This window comes from Amblyomma maculatum, chromosome 6 (genome assembly GCF_055883805.1).
Source record: "Amblyomma maculatum isolate TAMU_Amacu chromosome 6, ASM5588380v1, whole genome shotgun sequence".
Lineage (NCBI taxonomy): Eukaryota > Metazoa > Arthropoda > Arachnida > Ixodida > Ixodidae > Amblyomma > Amblyomma maculatum.
Genome location: NC_139349.1, coordinates 72,628,460 through 72,651,410, shown reverse-complemented (window position 1 = coordinate 72,651,410; position 22,951 = coordinate 72,628,460). Strand labels below are relative to the sequence as shown.

Here is a 22,951-nt window from a genome sequence, read left to right as displayed (position 1 = left end):
TTAAATGTGGCTATATTACGTACTGAGAGCAGGCGTTGTTATAAACACATGACAACTCCCATTGAGATGCACACGCACATGAGAACATAAGAGATGGCGAATTGTTTGTTATCAAACATAATGCTAACTCTGGTAATTTGAAAAGAAAAGTACACTCAACGCAACTTGCAAATTTTCGGTCATCATTTTAAGAAAAATGTTCCTTTGAACCACTTATTATAAAAGGCTGCAGGTACAGCAAGGTATGCCCACCTTTTTCAATTTGTTCTAAGGCACTTGATAAAAAGCTGTCTAATCCTGTAATGTGCACACATGGAACACGCGGAGTTATGTAAAAAAAGCACTCATGGCTTAGACGTTCGCGAATTCCTAATGGATGAAATGTCGCTTATTCGTTAGGAACGCACTGAAGCTCGAGGGTATAGAGGTGATGCCTAAACAGTTAAAAGCATTGTATAATTACCCAAGAGCATGCGGTAAGTCAAAATGAAGATACAAAATTGCTTTTTATTTGATGAATGCAGCCTTGCGACCGCAGATATACTTTAGACGTTTATCTTTATGCTTTACGTTTTGCGTGGATTTTCTTTCAAGATGCCGGCTCAGTCTACTGCAGTTTTACTGCACCGGTGTATTTGAAAGGTATTAAAAGTAATAAATATACGCAGTATCCAATGAGAATTTGAAACGTTTCGCACTCTTGTGGTGTCTGTCATGTGTGTGACAACGGTCGTTCTAGGGTCCACAGTTTCGGATGCTTTAAAATCCCAAGAGCTTTGAAGACTTACGTTTTTCTGTAAAAACTACTGAAAGGTTATTAGGAAAATTAAAAACGAAGATTGCAGTTTAGGTTGGGTGCCAGAGTGATGGGGCTGGGGCATCAGTTTAAAGAAGGATGTGGTGTTCTGTATCCTGTCACCTATCGCGGCTACCACAAAAAATGGCGTTTCTGCTATCATTACACCTCAAGGACATTTCTGTAGCGGCATGGGAAATGCCTTTCAATGCTGTTCTCATTACCGTGCGATTGGTTCAATATATTTCTATGTGTTGCTATCGTTTATGGCCAGTTTCTTTTCAAATATTTTAATGTCACGTCACTACGAGCATACAATATAATTCTTATGATTCGATTGACTTTTCGGTGGAAGAAAATTGTTTACAGATAAATTCTGGAAGCCCCCCCCCCCCCCCCCGCCCCCCCGGCGCCCTTCAAGAAAAAACACAAAAAAAAGAACAACACGAGTAAAGCAGTTTTTCTTTGCTTCGTTAAACATTCGTTTCCAACGGTGACGTCTCAACACACTCATTTTATTGATCACGTGAATTTGAAAACTTAGAAATTGTAATTATAGTGTACGCCCAGGTCTATGTAAAGTTCTATTTGTGCTAGAAGAAAATTTATGGAAATACAAATCGGAGCCTTAAGATATGTGGTCTGACAAGCGAGTAAGACTTTGAAATGTAGAAAAGGATTAAAATGCAAGTGATATTCAATAGCGACCAGAAATGCTCAGTTCTACTCAAGTAAGACAAAGTCATAACATTCTCACCTCTTTTTGAGCAAGTTATAGCGATGCTTCTTGTCGATAGATAAGAGGCTGCTTTATATGGCTACAGGACGGCCACTATGGCTGCCACGCTTTCTACCTCCTGCTGCTTTCTCGGTCCGTTGTAACTCGGCACGTGTCAGTGCGTCAGTGCGCCATGCGCAAACTCTTACTACAAAACTGCAAAACAATAAATCCCAAAGCGATGTTTTAGACGGTGTGCAAGTGAAGGGCGGTAACTATATTGGCGACTGCTCACATCCTTGCAATAAAAATTCCAACAGTGTTCCGCACGTGGCTTTGAGCTAAGGTTCATAGAGTTCATACAGACTGTGAGGCTCCCGAACACACTAACATTTTCTTATTTTGCGTGGCGCGATTTTGCAGCACATGCCCTGTGTGTAACACAGCGATCCGAGATATCTTCCTACTAGCTGCAGTATTGTCATTTGCTTTCACATCGTGCCGGGAAGTGTGTAGACCTGCTACGGCTCGCATATGCATATACTCAACTTGTTTTTCCCTCGTGAATGCTGGCTATTTCGATAGAGCTGGTACATTTATAATTTTTGGATGGAACTCCTAACAAACAAGAAAGTGGGGTAGAGAAGCTGCGCTCAAGCAGCATACGAGACGAGCCCTGTACAACTGCTGTTTTGCGCAGAGCGGTAGCACTATTAAACCGGCAACAGGAGATAACCCATGTCAAACCACGTCTTTTCTTAGAGCGGTTGTAATTGGAATGTTTAACATCTTGTACACTGAAGTGCGGCCTTTTACAGCGTCTCTCAATGTGCTGTTAAATGCGTATCTGATCAAAATATTTTTTGGGTCTGATATGAATTAAAAGCCCCATTATCGGATGTGAGCGGACATGAAAAATTTTTGTGGGCGTGTACTCGGATGTTCCTGTTAAATGAAACAATTATGAATACGAGTGGCTAAATTAAATCCTTAGGAAATATTTTTTGTTTTCACGGTAATGTGTTTACGAGGCGGCAAGCCGGTGAAGAAAGGAGACAGACCATGACCGATGGCTATGGTAGATGACGATTAATGAATTATGGCGGACCAAGCACGAGTGCGCCTGCCCACGCCAGTGCCCGCTTCTTCTTCCCCGCCTGTAACAGTATGTAAGAAATAAATATACCGCACTGTGTGTATAGTAATTTGAGTGAACAATTACCCAATATGCAAAGAACAAGGTAGCGTTCTTAATCTAAATTTTGTTAACATTTCTTAAATGCAGGTAGAGGTTGGCGACGGACACAGGTTTAAAGTACCGTGGTTAAAATGAGGGGGCGCCACACTGTCAGGTACTACGCACAGAAGGGTTTGGATGGGTTCCTTCTCTTGCGTTTCTTTTTATATGGTTAGGTTTGGAACAGTGTTACCTTCAAAGCTTTCATAGATGTAAACATGTTTGGAGAGACAAAGTACCGAGAGCCAAGACGTCAGACGTTATGAACCATGCTTAAATAGGAGAAAATGTGTGCATAGCGGCTGACTAATCTTCTCAGAATTTATTCCCAGCATGCGCTGACCAGTGAAATCAAGAAGTGAGCTGTCAGAGTACAGAAAACTTGCTCTATGTTGAAGCGACATAGCACACAAATTTACTTGGTAATGTGGCTGCTCAAGTTTACTATTGCTTGCTATGATAGTATATTTATTAGCTTAATGCGTGCTTTGACATTGAAGATATCAGGCCGAAAATATATGCGAATTCAGCCCACATATAAGACGCAGAAGGATCGAGATGGCAGTCTTGTATAGACAGTTCGGTCACATAAAGATCGGGAGACATTCACGAACGAAAAAGAAGGTCAGAATTTCATTTGCCAAACCTTCATTCAGAAAAAAGTAAGGCAATGCATTCAGTTTTGTTAACAATGCCATGAATAGTTGCAGTTGTGGTCTTCCACGTCGAAAACTTGGTGTTAGTGTACAATTGTCCGCCTGCCATGCAAGTGCAATGCAGTATGGTACATCAAAGCTCAGGGGAGCATTCATAGATTGCTTTTTTTTTTCAGAACGCGAGCGTATTACTCAGTAGAACAACAAATAAAATGTTATTCAAATATTTTATACGCGAAATTCCCTGCTGCACTTTTCGAGCATGAAAATACACTCGCACCTCTGTGCTACACACGCTGTATGCATTCTAAAATAATCATGTGTGATAGCTCCAGACAGTGTAGGGGTGAGCAGCCTTGTCTGAAGTGCCGCAACGCTTTTGCTGTGAATCACGTCAGCCTCTGTAACGTTGGCTGCTGGGTTCAAAATAGCTTTCGACTGGGCATACTCCGCAAAGTAGACGGGCGCTTGTCCTGCTTTGCTGTCCCATTGTCGGTACCATTTCATGGTTGCGCCAATAGCCACATCAGGCACTGTCGCGAAAGAAGGCATATTTGATTTTCCAGTCCCGGACTGCATGCTGACGGCCTCTGGTTTCCGCTCTGACAGGAAACATACGCAGCGTCATGGATACAAAACCTGACTGAAATAATCATTCGTTTTTTTTTAACAGAGTATGAAATGCCTGAATGCAAAGCCGTTGACAGAAGTCGGCTTTGCGAGGTTTGCTTGCAGCTGCTGCTGACGAGGAAGCTTGCCCAATGCCAAATTTGGCCATCACGATGCACTGGAGCCGGGTGTAAAAAGCAAAAGAAAACGTTTACAAAACATCTACAACAAGCGTTAGCTGCTTTAGCATGCGAGGGATTCCCACGCGATGTTTTCAGGCTTGCGCGCTGAAAAATTGAAAAATCGTTAAGCAAGAAAACGACTTTTGGACAACACGAAAACAATCCATGCTCACGCCTTTCATCGTCCCTGTGTGTAGAGAATTTCAACAAAAGAAAGCTAAAGTGAAATATCAAAAACCCCTCACTTGCTGAGAAGCCAAGTACGTAGCTCATGTCAAGTTTATACTCGATTTCATCTGCAGGAACACAAAAAGTACTTAATGCACACGTAGGTTAACTCAACATGGCTGCCAGCATGGCGCTTTACTTTCCGGTCATCTGTTACCTGGTATCTGCCGGCGCAAAAAAATCGTGGCAGGCACAGATTGTGTGCTGACAGCTAGACGCGATAACAAGCACCTAGCAGGCGGGACTCTAAGGACTCGCGTCAGCACGTGGTTCGAAAAGGAAATAGAATATGCTCAGTGATTCTCATCACGGCAGCCTGCACAGCGTTGTGTCGCGAGTGAATTCAGTACACCGTGCAAGGTAGCACAAGGAATGGCCTTCACTGTCGTGTTTTAAAAGACGCGCTTTGCATTTTAGCCTTAGTGTACAGCCGGAGCGCAGGGTTGACGAGTCTGCGCTCCCTGTTCAGGAGCGACAAACGGTGCGTTCACAGCACGTCCAGACGCGCAAAACTGGCTTCTTGGGCGATTGAGCGCCCTTTATCGCCTGCAATGATTCAAAAAGTGGAAAGCGCACCCACAGATAAAATTTTCGTTTCCTGATATTATAACGAGTTTCAACGTAGAGTTTCCAAAAATCGGCTGGATAAATTTGTGTTGCGAAGAGCAGCCACAAGTTCGCGATTGCATTGCATCCCCATTAGCTCGCGTGCTGTCTGCATATTGCTTCTGCCTGCATTATCGACCTACCTCGTGGTCGGCAGAAGACAATGGATATGGGTCGAGACGGCGGTTGCACGATAGCGGTCTGAAACCAAATACCACCGACATCAGGAAGGGAGAAGAACTGCAGGGCTGACACTATTTATAGGGACAACAATAACGAATAGAAAAAAAAATGGCTATATCACTTGTTCTAGCTAAATGCAACCAAACTTTGAAAATGACGCCGTCTTCTAGCTTGATGAAATGATCTAAAGGCTGCTCAGAGTCCCGTGACCTTGCTTGCAGTACATTTTGCGTTATCGAATGTGTTATTAGTAAAGACAAATGAGCTCATCTTTTAGTTATAGGAATCAGGAAGGAAGCGTCATTTGAATAGTCGTGGATGTTCATAAAAAGCGCCCAGCTGCAAGTTTTTCATGAAGAGGCCATTCACTCAGATTTATGGTATTACCTTCAAAGGAAAGAATAAGGTGACCAGCTTATGGTTCATATTCTGTGGAGATCTTGGCAGAGCTCCATGCAGATGCGGAATATGCTCCTTGAGGCATAGCTTGACGTACTGAATTGGCAGTGTCACAATGTCGTGGGCTGGACACTAATTTAATTACACCAATGACTTTTTTAGCGTGATACACTAATTCAGATTCTTAGATCATAATTAACGTTTGAGCCATTCGACGCCCTGTAGTCGCAGTCATTCGGTTTCAGTTAATTTTGATTCCAAGGGATGGCACGACCCTCTCGAGCAGTAAAAATATTAGATGGTTAAATGTGGCTATATTACGTACTGAGGGCAGGCGTTGTTATAAACACATGACAACTCCCATTGAGATGCACACGCACATGAGAACATAAGAGATGGCGAATTGTTTGTTATCAAACATAATGCTAACTCTGGTCATTTGAAAAGAAAAGTACACTCAACGCAACTTGCAAATTTTCGGACATCATTTTAAGAAAAATGTTCCTTTGAACCACTTATTATAAAAGGCTGCAGGTACAGCAAGGTATGCCCACCTTTTTCAATTTGTTCTAAGGCACTTGATAAAAAGCTGTCTAATCCTGTAATGTGCACACATGGAACACGCGGAGTTATGTAAAAAAAGCACTCATGGCTTAGACGTTCGCGAATTCCTAATGGATGAAATGTCGCTTATTCGTTAGGAACGCACTGAAGCTCGAGGGTATAGAGGTGATGCCTAAACAGTTAAAAGCATTGTATAATTACCCGAGAGCATGCGGTAAGTCAAAATGGAGATACAAAATTGCTTTTTATTTGATGAATGCAGCCTTGCGACCGCAGATATACTTTAGACGTTTATCTTTATGCTTTACGTTTTGCGTGGATTTTCTTTCAAGATGCCGGCTCAGTCTACTGCAGTTTTACTGCACCGGTGTATTTGAAAGGTATTAAAAGTAATAAATATACGCAGTATCCAATGAGAATTTGAAACGTTTCGCACTCTTGTGGTGTCTATCATGTGTGTGACAACGGTCGTTCTAGGGTCCACAGTTTCGGATGCTTTAAAATCCCAAGAGCTTTGAAGAGTTACATTTTTCGGTAAAAACTACTGAAAGGTTATTAGGAAAATTAAAAACGAAGATTGCAGTTTAGGTTGGGTGCCAGAGTGATGGGGCTGGGGCATCAGTTTAAAGAAGGATGTGGTGTTCTGTATCCTGTCACCTATCGCGGCTATCACAAAAAATGGCATTTCTGCTATCATTACACCTCAAGGACATTTCTGTAGCGGCATGAGAAATGCCTTTCAATGCTGTTCTCATTAACGTGCGATTGGTTCAATATATTTCTATGTGTTGCTATTTTTTAAGGGCGGTTTCTTTTCAAATATTTTAACGTCACGGCACTACGAGCATACAATACCATTCTTATGATTCGATTGACTCTTCAGTGGAAGAAAATTGTTTACAGAGATATTCTGAAAGCGCCTCCCCCCCCCCTCCCCCCCAGCGCCTCCCAAGAAAAAATGCAAAAAAATACAGCAGAACGAGTAAAGCAGTTTTTCTTTGCTTCGTTAAACATTCGTTTCCAACGGTGAAGTCTCAACACACTCATTTTATTGATAACGTGAATTTGAAAATTTAGAAATTGTAATTATATTGTACGCCCAGGTCTATCTAAAGTTCTATCTGTGCTAGAAGAAAATGTATGGAAATACGAATCGGGGCCTTAAGACATGTGGTCTGACAAGTGAGTAAGAGTTTTAATTGTAGAAAAGGATTAAAATGCAAGTGATATTCAATAGCAATCAGAAATGCTCAGTTCTACTCAAGTAAGGCAAACTCATAACATTCTCACCTGTTTTTCAGCAAGTTATAGCGATGCTTCTTGTCGATAGATAAGAGGCTGCTTTATATGGCTACACGACGGCCACTATGGCTGCCACGCTCTCTATCTCCTGCTGCTTTCTCGGTCCGTTGTAACTCGGCACGTGTCAGTGCGTCATGCGCAAACTCTTACGTGTGCGATCTCACGTAGCGGTCTCACCCGTGCAGAGGAGGTTGCGCTTAGGAGGATCCGGGTCGGTGTTGCCCTTACACCAGCTGTAACTAGGACGTGGTCATACTTCAAACACTCATATCCTCGCCCAGGATGCCCGATCTGTAACAACGAAGATGTCGAGGCCGACATCCACCACTTGCTGTGGGACTGGCCAGCACTCAAGCCAACATGAATCCGGCACCTGAGCATAGCTGGCCTTTCAGCAACCAATCCTGCCTCAGACGTCACTTGGACGCAGGGACCTCATCATCGCTCACTTCTGGACTTCATAAAATCAGCCAACCTTTTTCCATTCATTTAATCATTTATTAATCCTTCATCTCATACCCTACTGATGCCCTGAGGCAATAAATATCGACTAAAAAAAATCTCTTACTACGAAACTGCAAAACAATAAATCCCCAAGCGATGTTTTAGACGGTCTGCAAGTGAAGGGCGGTAACTATATTGGCGACTGCTCATATCCTTGCAATAAAAATTCCAACAAGGTTCCGCACGTGGCTTTGAGCCAAGGTTCATAGAATTCATACAGACTGTGAAGCTCCCAAACACACTAACATTTTCTTTGTTTGCTGGGCGCGATTTTACAGCACATGCACCGTGTGTAACACAGCGATCCGAGATATCTTCCTACCAGCTGTAGTATTGTCATTTGCTTTCACATCGTGCCGGCAAGTGTGTAGACCTGTTACGGCTCGGACATGCAGTTACTGAGCTTGTTTTTCCCTCGTGAATGCTGGCTATTTCGATAGAGCTGGTACATTTATAATTTTTTGATGAAACTCCTAACAAACAAGAAAGTGGGGTAGAGAAGCTGCGCTCAAGCAGCACACGAGACGAGCCCTGTACAACTGCTGTTTTGCGCTGAGCGGTAGCACTATTAAACCGGCAACAGGAGATAACCCATGTCAAACCACGCCTTTTCTTAGAGCGGTTGTAATTGGAATGTTTAACATCTTGTACACTGAAGTGCGGCCTTTTACAGCGTCTCTCAATGTGCTGTTTGCCTAATGTGCTGTTCAATGCGTATCTGATCAAAAGATTTTTTTGGGCCTGATATACATTAAAAGCCCCATTATCGGATGTAAGCGGACATGAACAATTTTTGTGGGCGTGTACTCAGATGTTCCTGTTAAATGAAACAATTATTAACACGAGTGGCTAAATTAAATGCTTAGGAAATATTTTGTGTTTTCACGGTAATGTTGTTACGAGGCGGCAAGCCGGTGAAGAAAGGAGACAGACCATGGCCGATGGCGATGGTAGATGACGTTTAATGAATGATGGCGGACCTAGCACGAGTGCGCCTGCCCACGCCAGTGCCCGCTTCTTGTTCCTCGCCTGTAACAGTATGTAAGAAACAAATATACCGCACTGTGTGTATAGTAACTTTAGCGAAAAATTACCCAATATGCAAAGAACAAGGTAGCATTGTTAATCGAAATTTTGTTAACATTTCTGAAATGCAGGCAGAGGTTGGCGACGGACACAGGTTTCAAGGACAGTGGTTCAAATGAGGGGGCGCCACACTGTCAGGTACTACGCACAGAAGGGCTTGGATGGGTTCCTTCTTTTTATATGATTAGGTTTGAACAGTGTTACCTTCAAATTTTTCACAGATGTAAAAATGTTTGGAGAGACAAAGTACCGCGAGCCAGTCGGACGTTATGAATCATGCGCAAATAGGAGAAAAAGTGTGCATAGCGGCTGACTAATCTTCTCAGAATTTATGCCCAGCATGCACTGACGAGTGAAATCAAGAAGTGAGCTATCAGACTACAGACAACTCGCTCTATATTGAAGCGACATAGCACACATATTTACTTGTTAATGTAGGTACTCAAGGTTACTATTGCTTGCTATGATAGTATATTTATTAGCTTAATACGTGCTTTGACATTGAAGATATCGGGCCGAAGATATATGCGAATTCAGCCCACATATTAGACGCAGAAGGATCGAGACGGCTGTCTTGTATAGACTGGTCGGTCACATTAAAGATCAGGCGACATTCACGAACGAAAAAGAAGGTTAGAACTTAATTTGCCAAACCTTCATTCAGAAAAAAGTGAGGTAATGCATTCAGTTTCGTGAGCAATGCCATGAATAGTTGTAGTTGTGGTGTTCCACGTCGAAAACTTGGTGTTAGTGTCCGCCTGCCATCCAAGTGCAATGCAGTATGGTACATCAAATATCAGGGGAGCATTCATAGAATGTTTTTTTTTTTTTTCAGAAAGCGAGCGTATTACTCAGTAGAACAACGAATAAAATGTTATTCAAATATTTTATACGCGAACTTTCCTGCTGCACTTTTCGAGCATGAAAATACACTCGTTCCTCTGTGCTACACACGCTGTATGCATCCTAAAATAATCATGTGTGATAGCTCCAGACAGTATAGGGGTGAGCAGCCTTGTCTGAAGTGCCGCAACGCTTTTGCTGTGAATCACGTCAGCCTCTGTAACGTTGGCTGCTGGGTTCAAAATAGCTTTCGACTGGGCATACTCCGCAAAGTAGACGGGCGCTTGTCCTGCTTTGCTGTCCCATTGTCGGTACCATTTCATGGTTGCGCCAATAGCCACATCAGGCACTGTCGCGAAAGAAGGCATATTTGATTTTCCAGTCCCGGACTGCATGCTGACGGCCTCTGGTTTCCGCTCTGACAGGAAACATACGCAGCGTCATGGATACAAAACCTGACTGAAATAATCATTCGTTTTTTTTTTAACAGAGTATGAAATGCCTGAATGCAAAGCCGTTGACAGAAGTCGGCTTTGCGAGGTTTGCTTGCAGCTGCTGCTGACGAGGAAGCTTGCCCAATGCCAAATTTGGCCATCACGATGCACTGGAGCCGGGTGTAAAAAGCAAAAGAAAACGTTTACAAAACATCTACAACAAGCGTTAGCTGCTTTAGCATGCGAGGGATTCCCACGCGATGTTTTCAGGCTTGCGCGCTGAAAAATTGAAAAATCGTTAAGCAAGAAAACGACTTTTGGACAACATGAAAACAATCCATGCTCACGCCTTTCAACGTTCCTCTGTGTAGTGAATTTCAACAAAAGAAAGCTAAAGTGAAATATCGAAAAACCCTCACTTGCTGAGAAGTACGTAGCTCATGTCAAGTTTATACTCGATTTCATCTGCACGAACACAAAAAGTACTTAATGCACACGTAGGTTAACTCAACATGGCTGCCAGCATGGCGCTTTACTTTCCGGTCATCTGCTACCTGGTATCTGCCGGCGCAAAAAAATTCGTGGCAGGCACATAATGTGTGCTGACAGCTAGACGCGATAACAAGCACCTAGCAGGCGGGACTCTCAGGACTCGCGTAAGCACGTGGTTCGAAAAGGAAATAGAATATGCTCAGTGATTCTCATCACGGCAGCCTGCACAGCGTTGTGTCGCGAGTGAATTCAGTACACCGTGCAAGGTAGCACAAGGAATGGAATTCACTGTCGTGTTTTAAAACACGCGCTTTGCATTTTAGCCTTAGTGTACATCCGGAGCGCAGGGTTGACGAGTCTGCGCTCCCTGTTCAGGAGCGACGAACGGTGCGTTCACAGCACGTCCAGACGCGCGAAACTGGCTTCTTGGGCGATTGAGCGCCCTTTATCGCCTGCAATGATTTAAAAAGTGGAAAGCGCACTCACAGATAAAATTTTCGTTTCCTGATATTATAATCAGTTTCAACGTAGAGTTTCCAAAAATCGGCAGGATAAATTTGTGTTGCGAAGAGCAGCCACAAGTTCGCGATTGCATTGCATCCCCATTAGCTCGCGTGCTGTCTGCCTATTGCTTCTGCCTGCATTATCGACCTACCTCGTGGTCGGCAGATGAGCAGATGACAATAAATATGGGTCGAGACGGCGGTTGCACGATAGCGGTCTGGAACCAAATACCACCAACATCAGGGAGGGAGAAGAACTGCAGGGCTGACACTATTTATGGGGACAACAATAACAAACTAAAAAAATTGTTATATCACTTGTTCTAGCTAAATGCAACCAAGCTTTAAAAATAACGCGTCTTCTAACCTGATGAAATGATCTAAAGGCTGCTTAGAGTCCCGTGACCTTGCTTGCAGTACATTTTGCGTTATCGAATGTTATTATTAGTAATCACAAATGATCTAATCTTTTAGTTATAGGAATCAGGAAGGAAGCGTCATTTGAATAGTCGTTGATGTTCATAAAAAGCGCCCAGCTGCAATTTTTTTATGAAGAGGCCATTCACTCAGATTTATGTTATTACTTTCAAAGGAAAGAATAAGGTAACCAGCTTATGGTTCATATTCAGTGGAGATCTTGGCAGAGCTCCATGCAGATGTGGAATATGCTCTCTGAGGCATAGCTTGACGCACTGAATTGGCAGTGTCGCAATGCCGTGGGCTGGACACCAATTAAATTACACCAATGACTATTTTAGGGTGATACACTAATACATATTCTTAGATCATAATAAAGGCTTGACCATATCGGCGCCTTGTAGTCGCAGTCATTCGGTTTCAGTTACTTTTGATTCCAAGGGATGGCATGACCCTCTCTAGCAGCCCCAGTTTTTTTTAACAACCAAAAACTATACACTCATGTTTTTTTTTTTTTCGGAAAATGGGGCGATTAACGTTCTGACGTTGACATTACTTACGTTTGCGTCCTCTGAGAGCCACCGTCAACATCTTTTATGCTGTCCATTTTGACCAGGGCCATTTCATTTACCAGCTAAATACCTGCCTCGACCGGCCGCAGTATACGCTCGTCCTCCTGGGACTTCTCCGTAAGCAGTTGCTCATTCTGTGTCAGCGTCTTCAAGTAAATGGCTACTTGTCACCATGTTTTGTTTTCGCCGGCTACACGTATGCTCTTTTATTTTGCTGCTCAAGCAGTATCGCATTCGGAACTTTTCTAGCTGCCACCCACGGTTAGAGATTGGCGGCGTCAATAGAGCATGACGTAAAGTTGTGTCGGAAAAAATTATTACGCCAATAAGTTAATTAGGTGATTAATTAGAGGAAAAAAATAAAAGTAAAGGCCAAAATGGTCTCATTACCCAATGGCTTGGCGCCACAATTGAATGTATGAAATATTAAAATAGTTTATTAAGTCACTCAATTAGAGTGACGTCAAGATGTATCAAATTAAATCAGTCAATTAATGTGACGTCAAGGATGTGACATCACGCAACCGAAAGTAGAACTGAAAAAGTGCATAGGATGGGATTGGCGCGCAATTTGAAAGTACCAAAGACTAAAATGGGTAAACCAGAAGTGAATTAATGTGACGTAGAGAATGTGACGTCACGCAGCCGGAAGTAGAGCCGAAAAAGGACAGGAAGGGATTGGAACCCAATTTAAAAGTACTAAATACTAAAATGGGTAAACAAGACGTGAATTAATGTGACGTAGAGGATGTGACGCCACGCAACCAGAAGTAGAGCCAAAATAGGTCATAGGAAGGGATTGGCACGCAATTTGAAAGTACCACAGACTAAAATTGGTAAACAAGAAGTGAATTAAGCAACCAACAGCCTCATCCGTGCTTTCGCACTATTCCAATGCAGATTCTGCAGTGCTCTTTAATTTTTTTAAGGGCGTGTATGTGAGCTAGGGTCCCCAAAAGGAGCCGCGGGCGTGAAATAGCCAGGTATCCAAACGGCAAATCGCAAGGACAGCAGTAAGGGAATGAACAGAATGGGGAGTGAGCCTGATCACGCAAGCTTTTGTTAAGTCTGCGGTGCCAGTCAGCCAGCGCATGCTTTAGCCCTGATCTCCATTTAATATATATATGCCCGAAATTACTATTACATACTCACAGGTGACTAGCACCATACGGCAAGAGAAGTACGCTCAGTTTGTTGAAAGCGCTGCGTAAGAGTACGATTTCGAGGTTAGCAAGCCGCGCTTTATTATGCAATACATGAAAAGAGAACCACGAATCATTGACCATGTCTTCATCTGTATTCGGCATTTCACTTTAATAATGCAGTTTGTACAACACGACAGGATCAACATTAGACACGTGGGACACAAGTTGCCGTATTGAAGTCACACCGCAAGCCTTCTCCGCATCGTGCTTTAGGCGGTACTCCCTTGAGAAGCTGTTGAAAGCAGGATTCGTTTACACCTGGAAATAAAAGAAGGCACAAGTGAGGAAGAGGATGGGCACAACACTGAGTATCCGACCCAGCCTTATGTAAAGGTATATCGCACGAGATTCATCGAGTGAGAAAATAGTGACACCCTCCCAATACCCCTTTCCTGACCAACTGCAGCAGGGATCAAAGCTGCTCGAGTACAGGGAAAAGCGAATGGGGTAATTAAGGAGATAGGTGGGGAGGTATTGTACGACGCAAATATAGCTTAGCAGGTGGGTGAGCGGCTTATATATGCATTAAAATATATACCAACGGCACTGACATTCACTGACACAACTGAAAGAATAGAACTATTAGGGTCTTCTATTAACCACTGTCAGATATTAATGCGATCATGGAGGTATTTCATTAGAAGATAGAAGAAAACGACATGCAGAGGTGGTATTTGCCGATGATTGTTCGAAGCTGTGTGATATAGTTCAATGCGCGCCAAGAAAGAACTTGCTGTACAAAGGTTGTGAAGATGGGTTACGGCCTATGCTCATGGTTTATGGGTTATTTCAAACCTTTCCGCCCCTTGTCTTTAATAGAAGCACACAGTCGGAGTTAACACGGTGGTTCCCGATTCAGCCGCCGGTATGGTTCCTGTCTGCAGTGACGTCAGACGCACCAATAACCTCACTTTGAGACTTTTCAGGTAGGTGATGCATCAGTAAGTGTGCCTCGAAATTAAATGCAGGCTACCTCAATGACAGGATAAAACAAACAGACGTGGGAAAGACAAATTTCATAAGGCAAATGATGCCAGCACACGCACTCTTTTTCTTGCGCCCCGGTGGCGTGTTTGCTGCACACGCATCGATAGAAAGCAAAAGTTATGGAAAAAGAACAATCGCGCTGTGTATTCGGATCGCAATAAGAAGGACTTAAATCTATGCGTACAAGCAACAAATATAAAATCATTGATTGTCACTTCAACTCAGTGCAAAAAGTACGAAGCTTCTCTAAGCCGCTTATTATAGTGATGATAACGATAGTTCATTTGAATTCTTCACTCTTCATGGAAGGTAAAGACGCATACACAACTAAATACAAGTTGTAGAATGGCAGGTATCATTTATCGCCGTACTTTATAGGTACAAATGTCTAATAGGCTTTCCGGCATACCCATACGTGGAACGTGTAAGTTACAGCTCACAGTTCACTTAACGCATGTGCAGCTCCACGGAAATACTTGAAAGAGCGTCTATACATAAACTGTAGTGAAATATTGAAAGCTTCGACATCCTGTAATGAAATTTTACAGTGGCACCATGGCACTGACCTTAACGAAAGAAAAAATGAGCTTTAGCGGGGCATGCATTGCAGTCGCGAGGATATCCAAGCAAAATCTCAGGCCCTGACCGTCCGTGTAGCACATGTCGACACAAAGTGGCATATGTACTAGCTCCCATCATAAAATAGAACACGTGTAGCACTCAGGGAAAAGATCATGCTTCTCCATGCTTCGCTTCGGCCTAAATTCCTATTCAACACGTTAAATGAAATAAAGCCTTCGGCATTAGCAAACCATCATTTGAATTGAGTCAGTGCGATCCCCCTGAAGAGCAGTAAAAATGCAGCAAAGGAATAATTCAAAGGCTTCGACCTGAACCTAACCAGGTGGATTCACAATAGCATGTTATTTTTTCTTTTATACAATAAATTTATTTGAATATTCTAATGCATTACTTTTTAGCAACATTATAGAGTTTGAGAGTGACCGCCTATGCCTAATTTGGCCTTGGTTACTAAATCAAGCTTGTTGAATGACCCTTTATCTGATTTCATGCGGAGCCTCACTTTGTGTGCTGTGATGGGAATGATTTCGTAGAGCTCTCGAGCGGCGCGAAGTCTTAAAGTAGCCCCTATGCTAGGAGTAAGGCTCGCGGGCGTCCTATTCCTATTCGGCGGCTCATAGGTGAATCTAATAGCTGTCGCACAACTTCACTTTGGTTTTTCTCTTATCGTTACGTATTATCCTGTGGAAGATAGGGTACTGATTATTATCTAGGGCATGACTAGCCACTCGCTGCGTTCCTCACAATATCCGGCAGAGAAAATTGCCAGCAGGAACCACGTTTTGCTATTATAGGCTGCACGTGTGCTCTGACGCTGCGAACAGTAGGTGAGCAAGATAGCAGATGCTGCTGGACGAGAGGCGGTTTCCTCTTCAAAATACCAGGTTGCGCATGAACAACCCATCACTCTGTTCAGAATGCTTTGGCGGATGTAGCTCTTGCGGTGAACTACGTCCACAGGCTACGCCTTAGCCAACAGTAAAGGGAACTGCTATTCATCACTCACCGAGCTGTTTGATGCAGGCAGGACAGCATCCACAGAAGGTGGCGCTTGGTGTGACGACGCCGTCACAGTTTGCTTCGTCGACAGGCTGGCAGAATTGAGTTTCGCAGAAATTTTCGGGGCACGCGATGCAGGTGACGTCTGCGACGAGTGCTACGAGCAGCACTGTAGCTGCAGCAAGTATATTCCATGGTGTCATCTTCGTCACTTCCTGTGGAAAGGAATGTGGGGTTGTGCATAATAAAAATTCCGTCTTCGCGATTAAGCAAATTAGGTGCTGCAAATGCCGGAAAAGCTTGCTACAGCACGGCGATGGCGGGATTAAGAATAATAAATGGAAGTTAACAATTCATTACATGCAGCGCTACCATTTCGCTTGTTTTCGTGTACTTATATATTATATGAAAATTTACTCAGCAATCCAATGGGCCATTGTTAGGGTCTATTAATATCTACATCTAAATATTGTCACGTACAAGGTGATTGAGGATATCAAGAATATCAAGAATATCAAGGGGTTAGCTCCGATACAACAGCGGTGAGCAGCACAGACGCAAAACCCACAAGCGACACTTCGTCGTCCTTCACTCAGTCATGCGCCACCTGGCAACGCTAGGTGGCATTACCCCCCTTCCGAAAAAAAAAAGGAAAAAAAAAAAAGTGGAGACTGAAGACGGCCGGTGAGAACGGTGTGCAAAGTAAGAGAGTGGTCACAGGAGGTGGCCGTGCCCTATCGTTGGTAGTACGGCTTCAGCCGCACAATGTGCACAATGTCCGAGCTGGGCTTTCGACGTTTTGAAAGTGCGGCGCCGTCTGGAATAACTTCATAACTGACATCACTCACACGACGCAACACTTTGTACGGCCTGAAGTAGCGGGAAAGGAGTTTCTCTGACAAGCCTGGACGGCGAACTGGTGTCCACACCCAGACTTGGTCCCCAGGTTTGTAGTGAACCTGGCGGTGCCGGAGGTTGTAGCGGTGCGCGTCAGAGGTCTGCTGCCGCCCGATGTGCACACGGGCAAGCTGGCGGGCTTCCTCAGCGCGGACGGCATACTGCTGGGCACCTGGCGGAAGCTGGTCATCATCTGGGTACGGAAGCATGGAATCGAGCATGCTCTGAACTTCACGCCCGTACACAAGTCGAAATGGTGTGAAGCGCGTTGTTTCCTGTTGGGCTGTATTATACGCAAATGTGACGTACGGCAGCACCTCGTCCCAGGTCTTGTGCTGCACATCGACGTACATTGACAACATGTCCGCAATCGTCTTATTTAACCTTTCGGTGAGACCATTGCTCTGCGGATGGTAGGCTGTGGTCTTGCGATGCGTCGTGTAACTCAACTCAAATATGTGGTCGATGAGCTGCGAAGTGAAAGCTGTGCCTCTGTCGGTAATGACATACGAAGGGGCGCCATGCCGCAAGACTATGTTATGCATGAAAAACTCGGCTACTTCAGAAGCTGTGGCATGAGGGATTGCCTTTGTCTCTGCGTATCGGGTCAGGTAGTCAGTAGCGACTACTATCCATTTGTTTCCCGCCTGCGACAAAGGGAAAGGGCCAAGGAGGTCCATGCCGATTTGGTCGAACGGAATACGTGGTGCTCTAACGGGCTTGAGAAATCCGGCAGGCTTCAGAGGCGGTGTTTTACGGCGCTGGCATTCGCGACAGCTTCTTACATAGCGTTTCACAGTTGCGGAGAGTCCTGGCCAGTAATACATGTTGCGGACGCGAGCAAGCGTCCGTGAGTAACCCAAATGACCAGACGTCGGTTCGTCGTGGCAAGCAAGTAGAATATCCGCACGGAGCTCGCATGGTACTACCAGAAGGTAAGCTCTTTCTTGGCCTTGGGAGTTTCTTTTATACAAGACGCCTTGCTGCATACAGAATGAACCAATGTGCCGAGATAGGCGTCGAGGGAGCAGCGTATCACGCCCTTCGAGATAATCGATGAATGGAAGGATGTCTGGATCAGCTCTTTGTCGATCCCTGAGCTCAGATGCGCTGAGAGCTCCTAGAAAGCCGTTGTCGCCATCGGCTGCAGCATCGTCAGTGTCAACGGGGGCTCGTGACAGCGCGTCAGCGTCTTCGTGTTTGCGGCCTGACTTATAAACAATAGTTATGTCAAATTCCTGAAGTCGTAAACTCCAGCGTGCAAGTCGTCCCGATGGATCTCGCAGATTTGCCAGCCAGCACAAACAATGATGGTCCGTGACGACTTTAAATGGTCGGCCGTAAAGATAGGGGCGAAACTTCATAGTGGCCCACACGACCGCCAAGCATTCCTTTTCTGAGGTAGAGTAGTTCGTTTCGGCGCGAGAGAGTGTGCGGCTAGCATAGGCTATTACTCGCTCAATCCCGTCTTGATGCTGAACAAGGACCGCACCAAGACCGATACTACTGGCGTCAGTGTGCACCTCTGTGTCAGCCGCTTCATCGAAGTGCGCCAGAACAGGGGATGTTTGAAGGCGCTCGCGAAGCAAAGAGAAGGCCGTCTGCTGCTCAGAGTTCCACACAAAGGCTGTGTCCTTCCTTGTGAGGCGCGTTAGAGGTTCCGCAATTTGAGAGAAGTCCGCAATGAACCGCCGATAATATGCGCACAGGCCGAGAAAGCGCTGAACAGCCCTCTTGTTAGCTGGAACGGGAAACCGTGTGACGGCAGCAGTCTTTTCGGGATCCGGGCGCACCCCATCGGCGCTCACAACATGGCCAAGGAACTTGAGTTCTGTATACCCGAAGTGGCATTTCTCGGGCTTCAGCGTGAGATCAGCAGAACGGAGCGCTTCCAGTACAGCTCGAAGGCGTTCAAGGTGTTGGTCAAATGTTTCGGAAAAAACAACTACGTCGTCCAAGTACACAAGACAGATCTGCCACTTGAGGCCAGTGAGGACGGTGTCCATCATCCTTTGGAATGTAGCTGGGGCAGAGCACAATCCAAATGGGAGTACTTTGAATTCATATAGGCCATCTGGAGTGACAAATGCGGTTTTTTCTCGGTCTCTTTCGTCTACTTCGATTTGCCAATAGCCGCTTTTCAAATCAATACATGAAAAATACTTCGCACGTCGCAATCTGTCCAGTGAGTCATCGATGCGCGGCAACGGGTATACATCTTTCTATGTCACATTATTCAATTTCCGATAGTCGACGCAAAATCGAAGAGTGCCATCTTTCTTCTTGACCAGGACTACTGGTGAAGACCACGGGCTTTGTGAAGGCTGCACAACACCATCATCCAACATCTCCTGAACCTGCGTCTGGATCACTTCTCGTTCTTTTGCAGACACACGATAAGGCTGCTGTCGTATAGGGCGAGCGTCTTCATAAGTAATGATGCGATGTTGTGTGATGGGCGTTTGACGAACCTTCGAGGAAGAAGCAAAACAGTGCTTGAAGTCCAGCAACAGTAGCTCTAAGGCCCGCCGCTTCTCCTTCGACAAGTGGCAGTTAATGTCGATGTTGTCAAAAGATGGCTCATTAGTTTCGACTGCCGTGGATGTAAAACAGACCGGATCGTGCGTAACAGGGTCAGCGAAAGCGATAGCAGTTCCCGGAAACAAGTGCCGGTGCTCATTAGAAAAATTTGTGACAAGGAGTGCAGCCCGGCCATTGTGAAGCGACAATAAACTTCGAGCCGCGCAGATGCCTTGAGCAAGCAGGAGTGAATGGTTCGCTTCCGCTACAGCATCGCCGGCACGGAAATCGTCACAGGTAACTTCCACAAGAACACTGCTTCGCGGCGGCAGCAAGACGCTCTCGGCGGAAACGCGAAGTGCGGCATTGCAAGGACTGCTACTATCTCGTTCGGCAGATTGTCTCATCGAAAATGTGACGCGTCTATTTGGCAGGTCGATAACTGCTCCGTATTCTCGCAGAAAGTCAATGCCGAGGATAAGGTCACGGGAACAGTCACTCAAAACGACGCAACTAACGACGAACGTATATGTGTTAATCTGAATACGAGCCGTGCACATCCCCTTTGGGGTAACTATATGACCGCCGGCGGTTCGGAGGTACACACCTGGCCAAGCAGTGAGCACCTTCCTCAAAACAGTCGCCATGCGACCACTCAAAATCGAATAATTCGCACCGGTGTCCACTAATGCATTGACTGGAGTACGACCGTCTAAAATAACAGGAATGTCCAGAGAAACGCTTTTGGCTTCCCTAGGGAACGGTACCAGCAGCTCGCGGTCGGATCGAAGCGGCGACGACGGGAGGTCTTCAACGCAGCGACTATCAGCGGCCTCGCCCCCGAAGGTCGCTGTTTTCAGTTTTCCCGACCAGGGCTAGACGAGCGGCCTTGCCCCTCTCGCGAGGAACCTTGGGTGGACGTCAATGAGCGCCTTGGTGAAGGGGAGCGGGACTGACGCTGCGAACGAGATGAACGCTGTTCCGCCAGATACTCTTCAATAACTCGGGGTCGTTGACCAAACCGGGGAGGAGGCGCGTCGATGCGGAAGCCGTGAAGACCGAGGCGTCGATAAGGACAATCCCGGTAAAGATGGCCTGGTTCACCGCAGTGGAAGCAGAGTGGACGGCGGTCAGGCGTGCGCCAAATGTCGGCTTTGCGTCGGGGCAGGGGACGTTCGTCGAAGTACTGCACTGGTTGCACTGAGGGCAGCGGAACTGTAGGCGGCGCGGGAATGGGTGGTGGTGAAGGGGGAGCCTGACTCTGCAGAACTTCCGCATATGTGGGACGGTTTTCGGTCCCCGACAGCAATGGTGGGCTCGTAACTATAGGCGAAAGAGGGCTCTTGAGCGCCTGTCGTACCTCCTCTTGCACTATAGCAGAAGTGGAAGCTGGCGATTGCTGCATGGGGTTCCAGAACTTTCTCAGTTCTTCGCGCACGACACTGCGAATTAGTTCACGCAAAGCATCAGGATGCCGCTCGGAGGATGCAAATGACTCCGCAGTTGTGCCAGTATGGAGAGGTCGGTTATAAGCCGCGGCACGTTGTTAGAGCACCCTTTCCATTGTGGCGGCCTCCGCAAGGAATCCATTTACAGTCGATGGTGGGTTGCGCACAAGGCCTGCGAACAGTTGCTCTTTCAAACCCTGCATCAGGTGCCTGACCTTTTTGTCCTCGGACATGGCGGGATCCGCTCGCCTGAAAAGGCGCATCATGTCCTCGACGTACGCTTGGACACTCTCATTGGGCATCTGGATGCGGGAGTGAATGGCACGTTCTGCATGTTCGCGACGATCCGCGCTAGTGTAGGCCTCGAGCAGTTGACGACGGAATTCCCGCCACGATGTTAACATTTGCTCTCGGTTCTCGAACCAGATCCGGGCGCCATCCTCAAGGCTGAAGTAGACGTTCCTTAGTTTGGCAGTATCGTCCCACTGGTTAAAAGCAGCGACACGCTCAAACTGAAGGAACCAGTCCTCCACATCCTCAAAGAGGTCACCATGAAAAGACTTCGGTACCCGAGGGGCCTGCAAGGTGTAGTTACAGGCCGGTGCGACGCCCGTTACCTGCTGAGCAGGAGCACTAGATGTCATGGCGGCGGGTGATGGCTGAAACTCCGGAGGCTGTCCCTGGAGCCGTCGACTGCAGCGATGCACGGGGGTGTCTAATGGCACAGGGCTGGCGCGACGTCTTTCAGATGGAGACTCTTGCATAGGTGATCTTACCCCGCACCTCCACCAGAATGTCACGTACAAGGTGATTGAGGATATCAAGAATATCAAGAATATCAAGGGGTTAGCTCCGATACAACAGCGGTGAGCAGCACAGACGCAAAACCCACAAGGGACACTTCGTCGTCCTTCACTCAGTCATGCGCCACCTGGCAACGCTAGGTGGCAATATAATCATGTAAATATATACGTGTAAACGTGTGTACGGATGTAAAAATAGACATGATGTTCATTACGCAGAGAAGATGAATTTGCCTTGCAGATTTTACGGTGCGCTTAGCCCTGTAGTAGATCTCAGCAATTTTTAGCTAAATTCGTCCACTACCTCTGGTGGTTTTTGCTTCGCACTCAAGGCCAGTTACTGGTATTCATTCTCGACTGAAGTAGAAGAGGTCCCCTTGTTCTAGTGCTGATTCACCTGATAGTAATATCATATGGTAGAGCATCTGACCACAGTCGATCTTGAACTACATTTGCCGCGGCGAACTTGACGGCAGGCGGCAGCCTATTGAGTTACGCGCACTTACGCGCGAGAAAACTACATGTTTTATTCTGCCAACAATTTGATACCATACCACTGCACTGTGATATTTCCTTTGCTATATGAGTGGAATTTCGAAATCTAGATATAGTCCAGATTGAGGCAACGAAGTACTCAAACACAAGGCAAATAAAAATTACGAAAATGACAGGGCTGTAAGGAAAATATAACTACGCGCAATTATATTCATGCATGGCACCTACAGAAAAGAAAACTCACCAAGTAGCGACAGCAGCCCAGCCTTCCTTCGGTAAAGTGGACGGTTCCTTTTGAGCGGCTCTAGGAAGGGTGCTGTCGCAATGAACCAAGCGTACGGCTACCTTCCTTCTATAATTTGGCAACTTTCCGAGGCTTGCGCGGCAGCTTTTTTTTTTCAAATTCCGCGAAACGATTTCGCAAGCTTTAGTTGAAATGACAACCAGGCGGAAGCGGCTGAGTTTATATGCTCAATGCAATAAAAAGCTGCGCTAATCAGACACGGACGAAGGAAAGGTAGGACGCACACAAACGCAGACTGACAACTTTATTTCGTGAAGAAAACCAAGGCATATATACGCGATCTCCGCTACTATCCAATCACAAAAAAAAAAAAAAAAATGAACTATGAACCAACTAGCCCGACAAATTTTACTCAAGCATCTTTATATGCTGTACCTTTA

The 22,951-nt window shown here is 45.6% G+C and overlaps 1 protein-coding gene across 1 annotated transcript; it reads right to left on the bottom strand.

The window, feature by feature from the left end:
• Positions 1-13,636: 13,636 nt before the first annotated feature.
• LOC146186009 (uncharacterized) lies at positions 13,637-16,313 on the bottom strand. Its single transcript, XM_084605611.1, has 2 exons — positions 16,112-16,313; positions 13,637-13,794 (listed from the first exon to the last, which is right to left on the bottom strand). The coding sequence occupies exons 1-2, from the start codon at positions 16,305-16,307 to the stop codon at positions 13,682-13,684; spliced, it is 309 nt and encodes a 102-aa protein (XP_084461737.1). The 5' UTR covers positions 16,308-16,313; the 3' UTR covers positions 13,637-13,681.
• Positions 16,314-22,951: the final 6,638 nt, after the last annotated feature.